The 18,785-nt window shown below is 44.3% G+C and overlaps 1 protein-coding gene across 3 annotated transcripts in view; it reads right to left on the bottom strand.

Moving 5' to 3' along the window:
• Positions 1 to 18,785, bottom strand: part of SNX25 (sorting nexin 25) — a 113,058-nt gene that overhangs the window by 29,255 nt on the left and 65,018 nt on the right. For all 3 annotated transcript variants that reach the window (XM_036250355.1, XM_036250356.1, XM_036250357.1), the window contains 2 exons: positions 14,486 to 14,556; positions 2,022 to 2,203 (listed from right to left, as the gene is read on the bottom strand). In XM_036250355.1, the coding sequence (XP_036106248.1) occupies positions 2,022 to 2,203; positions 14,486 to 14,556 (253 nt within the window). The remainder of the gene's footprint in view (positions 1 to 2,021; positions 2,204 to 14,485; positions 14,557 to 18,785) is intronic.

Raw genomic sequence — 18,785 nt, 5'->3', positions numbered from 1 at the left:
CAATGGACATGGACAACAAAGCTGGGGACGGGATGGGGAGGGTGGGGGAGGGGGTATCAGTGAGGGGAAAAGGAGAAACATCTGTAACAAAAATAAAGAAATTAATTAAATAAAAAAATTGAAAAAAAAATTATTGGCTTAAAGTTGTTCATAATATTCCCTTGTTATACTTTTATGCAGGATCTACAGTGACGTCCCTCTCTCATGCCTAACATTAGTCATTTGTGTCTTCTCTCTTTTGTTCTTGGTCAGTCTAACTAGGGTGTATAAATATTATTGATCTTTTTAAAGAACTACCTTTTGATTTCACTGATTTTTCTATTTGTTCTCTAATTCGCTGATTTCTGTTGTTATATCATTTCCTTCCTTTAAGTTATTTTAGTTTGAATTTGTAGGTTTTAAGATGAAGACCACTGACTTTTGACCTTTCTTTTTTTCTTCTGGATAAATTCCTTATTCTAAAGTCTATTTTGACTGATGGTAATAGGAGTTACTTTGACCAGGCAGCGAGTCACCAGGTGCTTCCCAAAGATGTATACTGCCCATCTGTATTGTATCACTTACTATGGTTACATGGGACTCTGAGAGCAGGGGCTCCATCCTCTTCATTTTGTGTCCTACTACCTTACACTTGTAACTGAGAAATTAAAGACCATCAATAAATGTCTGCTGAAAGAATGAATGGACAGGACACAAGAAAAAAACCTGATCTATAATAAATGTGGCTAGAAATTTAGTTAAGAAGCCAGAGGCTGAGAAGGAGGAGGAAAAGGGACAATATACAACCTACCAAATCTACTATTTATCCAATGTTTACCAAAAAGTGAAGTTTCACTTTGGACCACAAAGTCTAAATCACAGAAAGGTATATTTGTTAATAGCAAAAAATAAATCAAAAACAAACCCAAACAAACAAAAGCCAGAACTGCGGTGGCTGTGCACCCCTCTGGAACACAAGAGCTACAGGGCTGCGCAGCGGCTGGCGCGAGGTGCCGCAGGACCGCTGGTCCAGCGTGGAGCACGGACTTTCCCGAGGAGGCCAAATGGAGACTGAGCCAGGAACAAGGTAGAAGTTCATCAATGGAATAAGGAGAAAGGAGAAACTCACAGATAAGCATGAGATGAACAGGAAAAGGTCAAGAGACTAAAAGTCAGAGTAAGTGAGGTTAGAGGCTGTAGCAAGAGTTAAGTTACACTAATGTTGCTTCTTTGTGGCCAAGTGCACCCCTACAAAAGAGGAGTTTGGAGCTGACCTTGAAGTCCTATTCCCAAGTGGTACAGCCAAGCTCCTCAAAGGGTACCATGGCTGTTTCCTGCAATACCAGAGTGCGCTCAGTCTTGGAAGACAAGCTTGGTCCTTGAAAATACCGAGAGGTACGAGGTAGGGCCAGAACACTCTCCTACGTGCCATGATTTAAGGACCTGCTATCAGACAGTCCAAAGTTTTGTTGTACAAAAGAGCCACTGATGTATTATGTTTAGTGAGAAAACATTCAGATTTGTGAATCAACTAGACCTGGGTTTTTATCTAGTTTTGTCTCTTCCTATCTAGGTGGCCTTAGGTAATTTCTTAAAAATCAACTGTTTCTTCACCTGTAAAATGAGTACATTGAGTACATATTCATAGCAATGTGAAGAGAGCTAAATAAAATAACGTATAAGATACCTTCTACCTCATAGGTGGTTATTTCTGTTCAAGTGGTAGTGGGTAATGTGACTGGGCCCTTGCAAATATCAATATGCTCCTCTAGGACTGTGGGAGGGCAAAGAGGGGGTGGGACAATACAGCAGGCATGTGCATACACACATATGTCCAGCTCATGCCTATCTATCGTACCTATCCCATTCCCCAAAGTCAAGGACACCAGTACTACAGCTCTTCACTGATAAAAGCAAACGTGAGCCTATTTTCTGGACCACGTGTAAGCTAAATAGCAAAAAGTTAAAAGACTGTATCTCTGATTCCATCAGTGTTCACAACAAACATGAAATAGTCAAAACAAGAAACTAAAAAGTTCTACCTTCTGGCTTTGAGGCCCTTCCCCCTCATCCAAGGCCCCATCCTCCTGCTGTTCATAGTCTGGGCCTCCCAGGATTCTGATTCTCTTCTCGCACTGCTTCTTTGCCACAGTCAGTTGGTTAATGTACCTTTTCATGTTCCTGGCCCTCAGGAGATCCGCTTTCATTGCCGCGGTTTCTTTACCTTGAATGGGATGGATGGACAGTACCAGGTCAGAGGACAAGGTAAAAGAGGGAACACAATGACTCTGACCAGGTTAGTGTCAGATGTGGTACATTTTGAACAACAGTGGGCACTAAAGAATAGAACAGAATAGAAAAGAATAGAATAGAATTCATGCTAAACATACACATACTCTCAAATAGAAATACCATTAATTTCTAAATATACCACTGACAAATTTTACTCAATGTAAAACATTTAAAAATGTCCTCTGTACACATTTGCTCACAAATCAGTATGTATGTTTGCATGTATGTATACAGCTAACTATTGAACTGCACAGGTCCATTCATACACAGATGTTTTTCAATATATGAAGTGAGGCAAAAGCAGGTTTACACTTGTTCATATGGGAAACAGTTTACTCGTGTATTACTATCTATTAATTATTATATTTTTCCATACAAACAACTGTAAACCTACTTTTGTCCCACCCTGTGTACAGTCAGCCCTCTGCATCCCTGGGTTCACATCGGTAGATTCAACCAACCATGGACTGAAAAAGGTCATTTTGATCCGCAGTTGGGATTCCACAGATATGAAGGACAGACTGTATGCAGTGTTCTAAGCCACTTTCTATAAGGGACTTGCGCATCCGCAGATTTTGGTATCTGCAGGGAGTCCTGGAACCAATCCCCTGTGGGTACTGAGGGATGACTAGTTAGTCTGAGGGGAGTCAAAAGTTATACATGTATTTTCTACTGTGTGGGGGGTCAGCACCCCAACCCCCACATTGTTCGAGGGTCGACTATATATATGTATTTTAAATACCTGTATATGTGCGGGTATGCATGCACAGTCATCCATAAGCATGCACTGCCTGCTTACTATGTGTCTGGCACTCACTAGGCATTTGGGATTCAAGACCAAGTGTTTGATTTCACAGAACTTAAAGTGTAGCAAGGAAGAAATCCACAGATAGTATAAATAATTACAAGTATAATACAGACTATAAAGATAATGTGTAGTTGCCCATGAACAGCTTGAAAGGAGATTCTAACCAGGTTTCCCTGAGGAAATTACATTCAAACACAATAAATAGAGTGCAGCCCGGCCAGTGTGGCTCAGTGGTTGGGCGTCAACCCATGCATCAAGGGTTCGCTGGTTTGATTCCCAGTTAGGACACATGCCCAGACTATGGGCCCGATCCCCAGTGGGGGGCCTGCAGGAGGCAGCCAGTCGATGTTCTCTCTCATCAGTGTTTCTATCTCTCTCCCTCTCTCTTCCTCTCTCTCTAAAATAAAAAAAAATTATTTTAAAAAAATAATAATAAATAGGGTGCAGTATGGCAGACAGAGAGAAGAACGTGTGTGAAAGTGAAAAGCCTGAGGCAGGAACGAGAACAGAGCTTCGGAGGAAATGAAACAAAGCCAGTGTCTTAGATGCCCAAGGAGCCGGGGCGGCAGCCTGACCCAGAGGGAACGCGGAGCAGGCGGGGCCAGGAGATGCAGGCCTCTCAGTCCACAGGAAGAACGCTGGCCTTTTTAGCTCAAGAGCACCAAAAGCTTTTAATGCATTTTAAGCAGAAGATGTCATAATTGTATTTTTAAAGATTACACAGGAAGCAGGATAAAAAATAGCTGGGAGGTGAAAGACTAAGTAAAGAGACCAGTTGGAGGGAGATGGTGGCCTACCCTAGGGTCATAGCGATGGCAGGAGAGGACTGGAAGGGTTCGGGAAGGATTTAGAAAGGGAACTGACAGGACCCAGTGCCGACTGCACAGGGTCGGGAACAGGGTGCTGAGTAGTATAAAGGAGAAGGTATTAAAGGAGGCTGCCACGTTTCTGCCATGGCGATGGCAGGGGCATTACCGAATCAGGGAACATTCAAGAAAGAGCAGGTTTATGAAAGGTGTACGTTCAGTTCTGAACCATGGGGCAGATGGTATTTGCCACCAATGGCCATAATAATATCTCCCCTCTCACATGCTCTTTTTACAATGTCACCTTGACAATCTCCCTCTGAAAAGTAGGGTATGTGTGCCCTTTCCTTGAACGTGGGTGGGTCTGTGATTACGAAGAAGTGAAGCTATCACTTCCAATGCTGCATGGTAAAGGCCACTGAGTTGGGGCCCTGAGCTGCCAGGCTAGGTCATCCACGGCTGTGAAGCCTCCATGCTCTGAGGAAGCCTAAACAGTCAGTCAATGGAGAGACCTGCGTGGAGAGTCCTCCGCCCTACCCCAACCGCAGCCCTGGCTGAGATCTCAGCCACATCCGACACCAACTTGGCACCATGTGTTTATGCCATCTTGAAAATGAACTGTACAGCCCCAGACAAGCAAAGAGTCATCCCCACCAAATCCTGCCCAAACTGCAGATTCGTGAGCAAAAGAAATAAGTGTTGTTTAAGACATTACGTTTTAGGGTGTTTTGGCAAGTAGCAAAAGATAACTGGTACAGGCATAATGAGTCTGCAGGAATCAGCTATCTCAGCAGACACAACAAGGTGTTGGGTTCAAAAGTGTTTGGCTCTTAGATGGTAACTCAAGTTATGGGAGTAGGTGAGACAACCCAGGCAGAAAAAAATGACCCCAGGGCATAATCTAAATAAACCCTACATTTAATGAGAAGAAAAGCTGACTAAGAAGACTATGAAGGAGGGACAGAAAGTGAACAGAGTGTGGTTTACCGAGAAACCAAAGAAAGAGCATTTCAGTGAAAAGGAAGAAACCGTCTCTCTTGTCTGTTTTACTGTAACACCTCCCCTTCGGGCTTTCTCTCAGCACAGTGGCCAAGGCCATCTATTAAAACATGGATCGGATCATGTCACTCCTCTTTCAAAAACCGCCGGCACGCCATTTCACCCACAGCAAAACCCAAACTCTTACGAGGGGCTGTATGTATCACCTCTCTGACCTCAGCCACCCCCCCCACCCCCCCACCCCCCCGCTGTCCACACCTGCCACACTGGTCTCCTTATGGTTCTTTTTTAAATTACAGCTTTACTGAGATATAATGCACATACCATACAATTCACCTGTTTAAAGTGTACACTTTAACTGCTTCTAGTATATTTACAGAATGGTTAACCATCACCACAATCACTTCTAGAACACTTCCACTGCCCCCAAGAAACCCTGTGCCATTAGCTCTGAGCCCTGGGAGTTTTTACTGGGCTGCCTCTACGGATTCGCCTATTCTGGTCGTTTCATACAAGTGGACTCTACACTACGTGGTGTTGGTGGCTAACTTCCTGGACACAAAACCTGAGGCATTCTCCCAGCCTGGCCCTCACATCCCCCATGATATATGCGGGACTCAGTTCCCAGCCTCCTTCAGGTCCCTAGTCCAGGTCTCAGGGAAGCCTTCCCTGGCTACCCTATTCTAACTGCAACCCTCCACCCTAATCCCTGCTCTTCTCCCTCTCTGCTTCACTTTCCTATAGCACATGTCACCACACTGCATATTCCATCTACTGGTCGTATACGTGTGTCTCCATGAGGGTCATTTGTTTGTTTATATACCTCTGTATCCCCTGCACTATAACACTGCCTGGAACATGCGAGGAACTCATTAGATTTGCTGAATGGATAATGAACTGTGCCAAATGTTACAGAAAGGTAGAAAACAACATAGGTAAAGTTTTCTGAGCGCTTTCTACGTACCAGGTCATGTGCTCTTTCTATAACTTTGGTTGTGAAAGAGAGAGACGGGGTGAGTATCCCCACCACACTGTCTTCCACTTACTCCAATATAGTTTCTAACCCTCCCTCCCACCAAGTTTCCTGTTGCCAGGATCACTAGTAACTTCCACGTCAAACCCAGTGGGGAGTTTTCAGCAGAGTCTGGAATCGAAGTTAGATTACAGTTGTGGCTCCATTTATGAACCATATGGTCTTAGCAGGAATTTTTTAAATTTAATTGGAGCCCACCTGTGTGGCTCATTGAATTGAGTGTCGTCCCATGGACTAAAAGGTCTCAGTTCGATTCCCGGTCAGGGCACATGCCCGGGTTGTGGGCTCAATCCCCAGGAGGGGGCGTGCAGGAGGTGGCTGATTGATGTTTTTCTCTCACATGGATGTTTCTATCCCTCTCTCCATCTCTCTCTAAAAAAAAAAAAAAAAAATCAATAAAAACACATTTAAAATTTTTTTAATTGGAAAAAATTTATAATGGTTTATTTCCTTAAGTTGACATTATAAAATTTAATATTAAAGCAAAAAACTCACACAGAATTAGTTCTTCACAATGACTAAGCATTGAGCACTACTCTGGGGAATGGCCTGCTTTGCACACACAGTCTGAAGCCGAGGACGGCGTGGAGGGAAGGCTTTTTGTTTTTTTTTTAATGTGGGGAAAAATGACACATTTATCAACAACCATATTCTTCTTTTAAGAATGCTGTAGCCCGGCCAGTGTGCTCAGTGGTTGAGTGTCAACCCCTGCACTAAGACGTCACCAGTTCCATTCCTGGTCAGGGCACATGCCCAGGTTGTGGGCCTGATCCCCAGTGGGGGGCATGCAGGAGGCGGCCAATCGATGTTCTCTGTCATCGATGTTTCTATCTCTCTGTCTGTCTCCCTTCCTCTCTCTCTAAAATCAATAAAAAAAAATTTAAAAAAAAGAAGAATGCTGTAAATGCCTTTCTACAAGTACAAAATCTAGAAGCAAATTCAAAACAAAAGAAAGAAAAAAGAGAACAAACCTTCCTGTAAAACCCAGCTGCAGGGCAGAGAACATTCTGGTGTTCTCCTTGGGTGTTGCCTGCTCACATGAACACCTTCTACTGTTAAAGGGCAGCACAAGGCCATTGTCTGGTCACAAACCTTGTTGACAACAAATGCAACAGCAGCTTGTTGCTTAGACAATTCTGTTTATTTCTGCCTCAGAAAATTAAGGCCATATTCAGGGCTAACAGGCTAACATGGGACTCATGCAGCCCACATGTCTGTCATGCAAAAGTCCTTTTAAACCCAGCGATACAGATGAATACATGTCAAGAAATAGTCAAGTCAAGAAAAGTATAGACAAGTAAATATGCAATAACCAGCTCAGGTTAGATTCATACGGCTGTTTCTCTGTGGGGCCTTCGGTAACACGGCACAGAGTTAAAAAGTGGTTTATCACACAACATTGAATCTAGCATAAATAAGGCCAACACAATACACGCTGACAGATGAAACTGGATAACAGTGGCTCTTTAAATTGGTGCCAAGATGAACACACAAGTGATATAATATTCTAAAGCAATGAATTATAAATGTCTGCTGTTTTTCCTGTTAGATCTCTAGATTCTACTGAGGTCAAAACAAAAGGAAATGGATTCATTTGGGTTCGTTTGCTGCAAAGAACATTTGGATTAGACATTAGGTAAACCCTTCTGGCCATAAGGACATCACAGCAGACCTATGAACAACATCACAGAGCTGCCTGTTGCTATAACCTTCTGCCCACAATGTAGTTCTTATTAAGCAAGTGGAGTAGCCTGCAGTAAAGCAAAAACACCAGGGCACGACTATTAGGTTCTATGTCTAATGAGGCAAAGGAGAATGAAGTAATTTATAGTGCAAACCAGTGACCCCAGAAGCAGCACAAGTATAAGTAGATTAAAATGCCACCCCTATATTTTTCAGATATTAAAAATGTCAATAGCTGAATATTTCCCTTTTCTCATTACACCTATCAAATTCCAAGGCATATCCTAACAACAGCACCTCCGCAGGCTGACTGAGGAATTCAATGCTAACACAGGAGGGTTTCTCCACCTGTGAGTACTACTGACATCTGGGGCTGGAGAAACTTTGCTGCAGGAGCCGTCTCGTGCATTGTTCAATGTTTGCAGCATCCCTGGCCTCTACCACTAGATGCCAGCAGCATCCCTTCTCCCAGATGTGACAACCAAAAATGTCTCCAGACATTGTCAAATGCCGTGTCCCCCCCCCCCCCCCCCCCCCGCCACCCGTCTCCTACCTCACCCCCACCCCACTGAGAAGTACTAATACAGAGGCACAACCTCTGCGGTGCTGAAGGTCACGGGCCGTACACCGTCCCCTTCCCCTGACTCCCCGCACGCTTCTCCTCCAGGGTGCAGCGGCTTCCCACATCCCCGGCCATCAGGTAAGGAATTAGGAGAGCTCCTCCCGAGAGGAGCCTTCACTCCCAGCCTGTATCCACCCTGACACACTCACAGGCCTCTGAATCTTTAAACATGTAAACAGACATTTTAACAAACCCCCTTAGAGGAGGCCTCAAGAAACAGCTGTGTATTTACCTAGGCACGGCCAAGTTTCCCCACGGGAAATGGTGCTTGACTCCTTGGTGGCCCTTCTCAGTAGTTACTGAGTGCCAGGAACTTCTGCAGTTACCTGAAAATCACCGTGAGGCTGGCCAGGGACTAAAACACATTTCCCTTACTTTCCAACTTGAGGCCAGTAGGTTCTTCCTTTCTTTACAGTTTTAAAGAACAAAGGGGATTCTCTTATCACACCAAACACCTGAAATTTCCTCAAGTGTTACTCGGCTCTGCAGAAAGTCCACCTGAGGAGTAAGAAGGGACAGCAGGGGCGGGCGGCGGGCCCCTCACTGAGGATGGAGCCACCGAGCTCACAGGCCCTGCACAGCCTGGTCAGGGGTGCCTGCAGCACACCTTCTGTTCCTTTCCTTGCCTGTCTCCAGCACTTCCTTTGGTTTAAGGCCCTCCGACATGTTTGCTACACACTTTTAAAGTAATACTGTCCCATCAATTAAACCCACACATTAAATGACCAGAAGAGTCCTGCTCCCCAATGAGAATGACTTGAACAGATCTGATGTGTATGCTCAGAACACAGACCGCATACTTTGTAAGCTCTGAGCATGGCTCTCCTAACATCCACCTGTGTGAATGAGGAATGTGGTGGGAAGAGTCCAGGACTGAAAACCAGGAGACCTGGGTTCAAGACGCAGATCTGTGTGTGGACTACCTGGCAGTTCTAGTCACACAGGGTGCAGTGGTGAACATCTCTGGACCTGAACTTGATCTGCATAGATGCAGGTGTTAGGATACATGATGACTAAGTCTTTTTGGGGAGCAGAGCTGGCAGTAGAGTTGAGACTGTAGAGTTTAAAGAAGTGCTCTGAGTCATGAGTGCTCGAGGGGGAGAATGGAGGGCAAACAGGATGGGGGAGGGACAGCAGGTGCGGGAGGAGGCAGTGCGCAGAGCGAGGGCCCCTGCAGCCCTAGCAGGGAACCAGCCAGGGAGCGGGGTGTTTTGTAAGTTTAGGTCATTCATAAATTAGAAACTGACCTTGGCCATGGCTGGAGCCAAGGTTACGGGTTCAATCCCTGGTCAGGGCACATGTAAGAGTCAATCAACAAATACATAAATGGGTGGAACAACAAGTCGATGTTTCTCTCTCTCTCTCATATCAATAAATAAAATTTTTTAAAAAAAATCAGGAACTGTTTGTATCGAATCATTGCAATGGTACAAAGTCAGATCACATCAAAGCTTTAGAAAGGACCCTGGGATGATTAGCTCCCTTCTTTGGGGCAAGGACACCTTTAAATCCCAAACCAGACAAAGAAGCTATATATTAATAAAATAATTCCTAATGGTTCTTATTAGTAACTGTGTATATGTATAAAAAATAGAGAGGGAGAGATACACACACACATACATTTGATATATTCTCAAATTGTTCTACAGTTCTACTAGATATAATCGATTCCCAAACTGTTTCCTTATACCCCAGAGAAGATGCACAATTTTACCAAAGCCTCCCAACCTGCACTCTGAGCATGGCACTTCCAAGTGTGCACTATTTCTACACAGCAGTGTCCAGCAGCCTCAGATTCACATCCAGTCCTTTGCTGCAGTCAGCTGAATGATTATTACTCTGGATCACCTCAACCATTCTTGACAACATTGCAGGATTCAGAACAGCAGAAAAGAAAGCTTTAAAGGGAGCTGAGATACTGGGCTTATTCACATCAGACTGCAGGGGAAACTCAGCACATGTCCCATTATTCCTAGAATCCCTACAACACAGGGCCAGTGTTTCAGTTTGTTCAGGTGACTATATCCAAATACCATAGACTAGGTATCTGTAAACAACAGAAATTTATTCCCCACAGTTCTGGAGGCTGAAAATGCAAGGTCAGGGTGCCAGCCCGCTCGGGTTCCGGTGAAGGCCCTCTTGGAAGCGGCTGCAGATGGCCACCTTCCTGCTGTGTCCCTCACATGGTAGAAGTTAGGGATCTCCCTGGAGACTCTTTTATGATAATAGAGCACTCATTCCATCCATCAGGGCTCTACCTCATGACTTAAGTACCTGCCACCCACATCCACCTGACAAGCCCAGAGGGAATGAGAGCCACTCAATCCTTCCGAGTCAACTCTGTTACTCTCCAGGGCAAGCTTTCTTGACCTCTGTTCCAGGTAGGGCGATTACTCCGCCCATCTGTGCCACTACTGAATCCCAAACATGCAACTATCACTGCATTTACCAAACTGTACTGTAGTTTTTTATGTGTGCCTACGTGTCTCCTCATTAGCCTGTGATCTCCTTAAGGTCAGGGACAGTTTTATTCATTGCACAGCTGTACCTACCACATAATGGCACACAAAAATATGTTTGTTGGATGGCTGAAGACCTACTTCTGGTGATTAAAATACCTTCCAGAGCACATCCGCTACTGACACGAGCGGTCCTAAGAGAACTAAGTGCTCTCGCATCTACCCAGGATCTAGGGAATAGGGGGGTGGGGGTCGTGATCAGAGAAGAGACATTCGAGATCAAATACAAAGGATGAGCAGGAGCTACCTAGGCAGACTAGGGTAGCATTCCCAGAAGAAGAAACAGAATGTGCAAAGAATGTGAGGCAGGAGGGAGGGTCGGGGCGCACTGCCATGCAGCACAGTCAGCGAGGCTGGAGTACAGAGGGAACGAGGGCGGGAGAGGAAAGTGAGATGGAGGAAGGGTCAGAGCAAGCAGGACCCTGTGGGTTTCACATCAAGGAGTTTTTATTCTAAGAACAATGGGAAGATAATAAAGGCTTAAAGGATGAAGGTGACATGATAAGATCTCTATTTTTTTAAATCACTATGGCTTCAGTATGAAGAACATTAAGTAAGGGCAGGAGTGGAGACAAGGAAACACATCAAGGAGCCATCACCATAGCTGGAGAAAGACTGCTGGTGAAAGCGGTGGTGTGGAGAGAACAGAGCTGAGATATCCAGGAGGTCAATCCGTGTGACGATGATGGACCAGCTGCAGTACATGGCGGAGAAGGGCTGAGCAAGGAAGACTCCTCGGCCTCTGACTTACACGGATGGATGCTGATGCCCGTCACAGAAGATGACGAGTTATGTGGGACTGATCTGGACACTCTCACTTGGCAGTACAGAGTGAGCCAGTGAATTCCTCAAGGTTTCAGAGGGCAATTTCTCCCCACCTTTTGTTACATCGCATTTTTCCTTTAAGTCCCCAAAGTATTTTCACAGTTGCATATCATTTCTAAATCATCAATGGTTATGATGGAAAAAGACTTGTCAAGAACATCCTTAATGCAGCAACAAAACTGCCTTGATAGCATATATACACTACATAAGCATAGCTCCCGTCTCCAGGTTGAAACCTAAACATGCTCAGGATCTTCCATCTGCTCAGTCTTTGCTCACACTCCTTCCATTTCCACTCAGGAAGAGAATGTGGGAGTGAGGAGAAACAGCACTGGCAAGGACACTGCTTACACAGCCCACACGGCCTGGCGGCATCCCTGCACGGCCGCGGGGACGCTGAGGTCCTCCCGGGTGCAGGGCAGCAGTGGGACAGGCGGGGCTTGTGGCAACAGGTTAACATTCAGACCGAGGCTTTGTGCCTGGTGATATTTTCACTGTTTCTAAAATGCAAAGCTGTCCAAAAACCACATGACAATTATATTGTGGGGAGCCTCTTAATGCTAAAAGTCAAACTTAACTTACAGACTTCTTCAAGGGGAAAAAACCCACATATTTATCTGGAACTACATTAAGATTACTTTGACAATGAGGTATAATGGCTATCTGGACTAGTTTACAGAGTAACCTTTTTGAAAGCCTCACATCAAAACTCCAAAAGTCACAGAGAAAAGGGAACAGCTTCCTACAATATTCAATATATTACTAAATATTCAATTAAAAGACAAAGTAAGGACTAAGGGGGAATGCTAAAATTAATGTTTTTTATAAAAAGCACATACACAAGTTTTAACAACTCAACTATTTAAAACTGAAATCAACTACATGTGAGCTTCAACCGTGAGGCAGCAGATGGTATTGTGAATCAAGGATCATGTCAGACTGTTAATATATTGTTCTCCTCTAATAATGGGGAATATGGCATCAACTTTGCAAAGATGCTGGACTTGGAGACAGCAGAAGGAGAGACGACCATTAACTATTATCTCTTACTGGTAACTTCCAAATACTTCTCTTCCAGGCTGCTCTCTCTCCACACCATGAATCGGCAGACAGACACATCCCAAATTCCTTCCGATTCTCCTGCAGATCCTCCTACTGGGCCAACTCAGAGGCCCAAGACCAATGAGCCCTTTCTCCCCTGAACTGGTAGGCCCCCCCGACCTTCCCTGACTCTCGTCTTCACTGAGAAACCCTGTATGATAATCTAGAGCACTCAAGCTAGACTGAAACACGGAATCCTAGCCTTGTCCAGGTTTCACCAGGAAGCTAGCAGGGAACCTCATGTGAGCCAAGGTCTCCTAACTCCTGCGCTAACACTGTTTCTTCTACACCAGCCTGAAGCAATGGGGCAGAACAGGGTCAGCAGCAGACCAGCAGTCACGATCTCAGACTGATTTACTTCTCCAGAGAGCCAGCACTGTGATGTCCCTCATCTGATTCTTCCCTGCGTCACCAAGGAGGCTTCTTTCCTCCATAATCCTCCTTATCAAGCCCTTCCTTTCCACTACCGTTATCCAGGGCTGCAATGCCTCACTGCAGACACCACACCACTCTCCTAGCGTAGGGACTCCCCCGAGTGCAGAGTTCGGTGTGTTCACTACTGTTCATAACCACCGTGTCTGTGTCCAGCAAACATTTCTGAATGAACGCATGTGCACAATCATCCTTACTGGGCTGAGATGAAGAATGAGCACCTCTCCGCAGTCTAGACCTTCATTTCCCTTTTTACCAGCTCCTACCTTCTGTCAGCGACTCAGAGACCAGGAAAAGTCCCCAACCCCAGCTCCCTCCGGCCTGTGTGCTGGTTAGAGCCCAGAGTGTGCGTGGAGTGTCTGGCCCACTCCTCCCTGCTCCTCCACGCTCTGCTCTCCCACAGGGACCTGAGTGGGCCTGGAGACGTCTGTGGAAAGTCTAGCCTACAAGGCGGCAGTGTCTGCTGCCTCGGCTACGAATCAAACCTGCTCTGCACTCTAGACAGCAATGTGTTCTCAACCTCACGGATGAGACGGGGAAGACGCCAGCACCAGGCAAACCACCAGGGGGTGGAGGGCCACCACCACACCTTGTCATCCCTCAGTACCATGCCTGGGTGGCAGGCTCTTCATTTCAAGCAAAACAAAGAGGAAAACACACAATATAAAACTCATTTCTTTAACAATTGTCCGGCCAGTGTGGCTCAGTGGTTGAGTGCCAACCCATGTACCAAGAGGTCGCCAGTTCGATTCCCAGTCAGGGCACATGCCCAGGTTGTGGGCCAAACTCCCAGTGGGGGGCATGCAGGAGGCAGCCAGTCGATGTTCTCTCATCGATGTTTCTATCTCTCACTCCCTCTCCCTTTCTCTCTCTCTGAAATCAACAAAGGGGAAAAAAAATTTAACAATGTACAAGAGTGGAAGGAGGACAGAAGGTCTTCACAATTTAAATGCTTAACCAAAGGAAAACTTTAAGTAAATTGCGAAACAGCAACTCACTGGAGTCATTTAAATGATCAAGATTATATTTCAAAATAGAAATATTAATAAATATTAAGGTTAAATTTTGCTATGTGACAAAAATTATGAAATCATGTTATGTTTAAAAACAGAATAAAAGCACTATCCAACCAATACTTTTACCCTTTTAAGAATTATGACTACAGATGAATAAAGTTTATAAAGGAACACAGAAACACAAACAAAGTTTTCTGTTAGGATTAAATTATATTTACTTTTTCTAATGCTGTTATACTATCACGGTAAAAATTACGACGTTTTAATGTAAGCCAGAAGAATGCTCACACTTGCCAAAGCTCCGACAGGAGAGAGAAGACCAGGGACAGACCTCAGACCGCGTAACTGAAGAAAACAATTTGGTTCTTACCCTTTTGCCTCTTCAGCTGGGGAAAGCTGCTGATTGTAGTTGCCTGGATTATTTCCACTACAATCTGATACCTGATTTTAAAAGACAGAGAGAAAGAAAAGGTTAAACAGGAAGAAAATATCATTCTTAGAGATACGTTTAGACTATGCTGTACTAATCGAATATTATGCAGAAGTGCGAATCCTGCCCATGTAGCATCAAAACCATCCGACGTGGACTGAGTTCAACACCAGACTGGGTGTGTGCCACGAGCCAGTGGTCTCTGAGACCCTGATGTGAGAATGATGAACATGCTCCCCCACTCAGTTCCCTGAAAACAGAAATTTGAGATTATGATCAAGTTCTCCCTCTCCCCTCCCCCCACCCTGAATCTGCACTGTCCAGTAAGGTGGTCACAAGCCACACGTATCTGCTTAAATCAAACATTTAGTTCCCTGGTTGCAGTAGCCACATTTCACGTGCTCCAGAGGCACAGCGGCTCATGGACCAGACTGGACAGTACGGATGGACATTCCCATCACTGTAGAAAGTTCTACCGGATGATGATGTCCTACATACTTCTCCAGCGGCCCTCCTCCTCCAGTCCCTCTGCCACCATCTGTGATCACCCTCATTACTGCTCACTTGGAAGGGCGTCTCAGACCAACAGAGGGAGTACCTGCAGTGGGGCCACGGTGTTAATACTGCCTCCACTCCGCAGGTAGTTCTAATGTGCAGAAAAGCTGACAACTCTAGGTATACGTATGTGTGACTAAGAACACCTTTGAATCAGGAAAAAGCAACAACCCTAGAGTTGTGGTTATTCTGAGCATATTCAGGTGGGTTTTTGAACTCAAGTTCATAAGAGTTATTCTGAGGTTACTAAGTATTGCCCTAAACAAGGTCATCTATACTGAATGTCTCTTAGTCCTTGATTATACTAAGAATCTGCCCTAATAAAGCTATTTAACATTAATTATTACTCTGAACACAAACAGCATTCTAAGATATAATGTTACATTCGGCCTGCTTTATACATTCTTCTGCTTTTCTGCTAAAACCTAGATGAGATTCATGAATTTATCAGAGTCACAGCTACTCATGGACTCCTCACAAACTCACATCTTTTAGGTACCAGGTATCTGTTTAGATACTTTATTTTATATTATCTCATTTAACCCTCATTATAAAGTGCTACAATTATCTTGACATTACAGAGCTGAGGAAGTTGGAGTTCAAGTGGACTAAGAAACCTATACAATGTCTCACTACTTTTAAGTACTAGGGCCAAAATTACAACCTAGGGCTGTGTGACTCTAAAGCTCATGTTCTTAACCATTTTCCTGCTACCCTAAAACTCACTATAAGTTCATGTTTACCTTGCCTCAGGTCTTTCAAAGCATACAAGCACGGCCAATGCCAGATACTCTTTCCACCCTTGCTGCTTTCTGTATCCCTCTTGGACACCATTTTCCTGCCAAACCAGACCATATGCAATACCCCCCAAACACTCCAGCCGTTTCCTGACTCCCAGCCTTTGCTCTATTTCTTCTCCCTCTTGCACGCAATCCCTCCCATGATCTGTTGAAATCCTGTTTGTCCTGAAAACACTCAGTTCATGGCCAGTGCTCTCTGAAGCTTCTTAGAATCCTCTCTTCTACAGGACGAAATATTTGTTCCTGTCCACTTTAGCTTTTTACACTCTACTTCTGGCCTTAATATCTTGCTTCATATTTAACTATTTATACCTACATAAGTCTCCTATGCTGGACTATTAGCACCTTCACGGAAGGGGAAAGAATCCAAGGATCCACAATCAACTCATCTTTATATACACCAGACCCTCCCCACAGTGCTTTGCACAGAGTAGGCACTTAATGAATTTGTAGAATTCACTTTAACTTGGTACCTAAAGGCAAAGTAGGAAATGAGTGACTTTCTCATTCTCATCAAAGCCGTATAAACATATGCATCCAAGTGCGGGCTAGCCTTGATGGTTCCTAGTCCCCTGGGGAGCCTTCAGGAGACCTGTCCCTCCCTCGGCTTTCTTCTTCTAGAGGAGGACATGGCCTTGCTGGTGCCCAGTTTGGTTCAAGAATTAGGAGGACTGATATCTGCAAACATTCTCTGGATCAGAAGTGCAGAGACTGTTAGTATAGTTTCCCAAAATGATAGTGCAAACTCCAGTATTAAGAGAAAGCAGTATAACAAGAATCCAGCTCTTTCCAACTCTAGCAAGATCTTACCTATAATATCCCTCTGTCCCAAGTCACGCAAAGATAGCTGCCACCTATCCCTCTGCGTTGCAACCTCACCTCCCTTTAGATTTCCATACTTAGCTAAATAAATAAAGACTTAGAGTAGGAGAAGAGGTTTGTATTTATGAACCTTTCCCATTAATCTTAAACTCGCCTGAAATGCTACACGGTCCTTCAAAATTATCACCTTAGAAATCTACAGATATGTTGTCCCTTTTCTGTCAACTGTTCAGAAAAGCTCTGCAATTCTATTAGAACTGGTTTCAAAATTATCTACAAGCCAAATTTAAAAAAAAGTCTCTGCATCTCATTAGGCATACCTCACACAGATTTAAAACACTGCCTTAAAGCCATCCAGGGGTGCACTTCTGGAGTAACCCTAGAAGAGTCAAAGGCGGGTCGAATCCTAGCCTCAGGTGTACAGTATGGTAAATGGTTTAAAGTACTCTTTTATATTAAAATTAGCAAAGCTATATTGTAGATTAGAATAACACGCATATACACATGTTCAAGAAAAAATGAGGAGTTTAATATTTTCAGAGTAGTCATAGACTACTTTGTACTAGTCTAGAAATAATGTTTTCATTAGAGGGATTTCAGTTAAAGAGGCTGAGAAGAAATAAAGCTAAGCTGAAGCCGGTTCCCAACTGAAGAAGGGTCTCTCAGAGTAGTTATAAATGTGAGCTCTGGCACCAGAGGACATGTGTTCAAATCCTGCTTCCAACATTTACTGTGTCACCCTGGGGAAATTATTTAAACTTTCTAAAACTCAAGAGTGCTCATCTGTAAAAAGAGGAATAACATGCCTTGGCCGGTTTGGCTCAACGGTTAGAGCATCGGCCCATGGACCAGAGAGTCCTGGGTTCGGTTCTGGCTAAGGGCATGTACCTCGGTTGCAGTTTGTCCCCGGCCCCAGTTGGGGTCGTGTGGGTGGCAGCCACTCGATGTGTCTCTCTCACATGAATGTTCCTCTCTCTCTCTTCCCACCTCTCTCCCTCCCACTCTATCTGAAGATAAATGTAAAAATGTCCTCGGGTGAGGATTAAAAAATAAATAAAAGAGGAGTAACAGTATTTTTCCTGATAGGCTTGCTACGAAAATAAGAGGACACCTTTAAATTATCTGAAACAGTGCCTGCCCTATGGTGAGAGTTCAATAAATGTTACTATTACTATCGTTCCTTACCCCACTACTGACTCTTTAGATATGCACTATTTAGGGAGATGGTGTGTCTGTGTTTGTTAAACAGACATAAAACTTGTAAGTAGCCGTACTTTTTTCCTGACTATAGGAGTGTCACAGCCTAATCAATCTAAGACGACCAGGGTCACTGTACTTCAACAAAATCAGGTTTATTGATCCACTGCACTGAGCAAGAAGAACCATGGGCATCTCCCCAACAAAGGAAAAGACAGTGTTACTGTAAGATTCTGGGAAAGGATGGAGTGTAGGTGAAATTTAAATGAGGCAGCAGTTCATAGGCTCAACACAGGGTAGTGTAAAGAGGTTACTTTCAGGTGGATCCAGGGTCCCATTGCCTTGGAAACTAAGATCAAAGTGGAATGTTGAGCCCAGAAACCCCTCAGCTGTAGCTCAACTTATGGGTGATGAATGAGGCTGCTTCTCTATGTCATGTGACTGAAATCCTCCAGGCACAAGCAGGATGCGTCATTCTTACTGACAGAATTTCACAGAGCAACTTTTTAACAGATTTTAGAGAGCAGAGTTTCTCCGTGCATAAGAAAGCAGTAGTCACTCAAAGAAGGGGATCCTTGTGACACCCTACGGCTGCTGCATGTCCTTGGAAGAGGGATTGTTTCCTGTTCACTTTGTAGCTGCCTTTAGTATCTGTTACCCCAGCCTGATAAATGGATGGGCAGACTGTACTTTCCATGCTGAACCAATTTCTACTTTCTCTAAAGAACATATGTTCATTAAAGAAAACTAGGAAATACACGAAGCACACTATTCAAAGTTAATCACAACATTTGGTATTCCTTTCTTTTTTTCAAATGTATTTTATTTTTTTTTATCTTTATTGTTGAATGTATTACAGATGTTCC

This window comes from Molossus molossus, unplaced genomic scaffold, assembly GCF_014108415.1.
Source record: "Molossus molossus isolate mMolMol1 unplaced genomic scaffold, mMolMol1.p scaffold_m16_p_9, whole genome shotgun sequence".
Classification (NCBI taxonomy): Eukaryota; Metazoa; Chordata; class Mammalia; order Chiroptera; family Molossidae; genus Molossus; species Molossus molossus.
The sequence above is the reverse complement of the archived record's forward strand: the minus strand, read 5'-3'. Positions and strand labels throughout refer to the sequence as shown.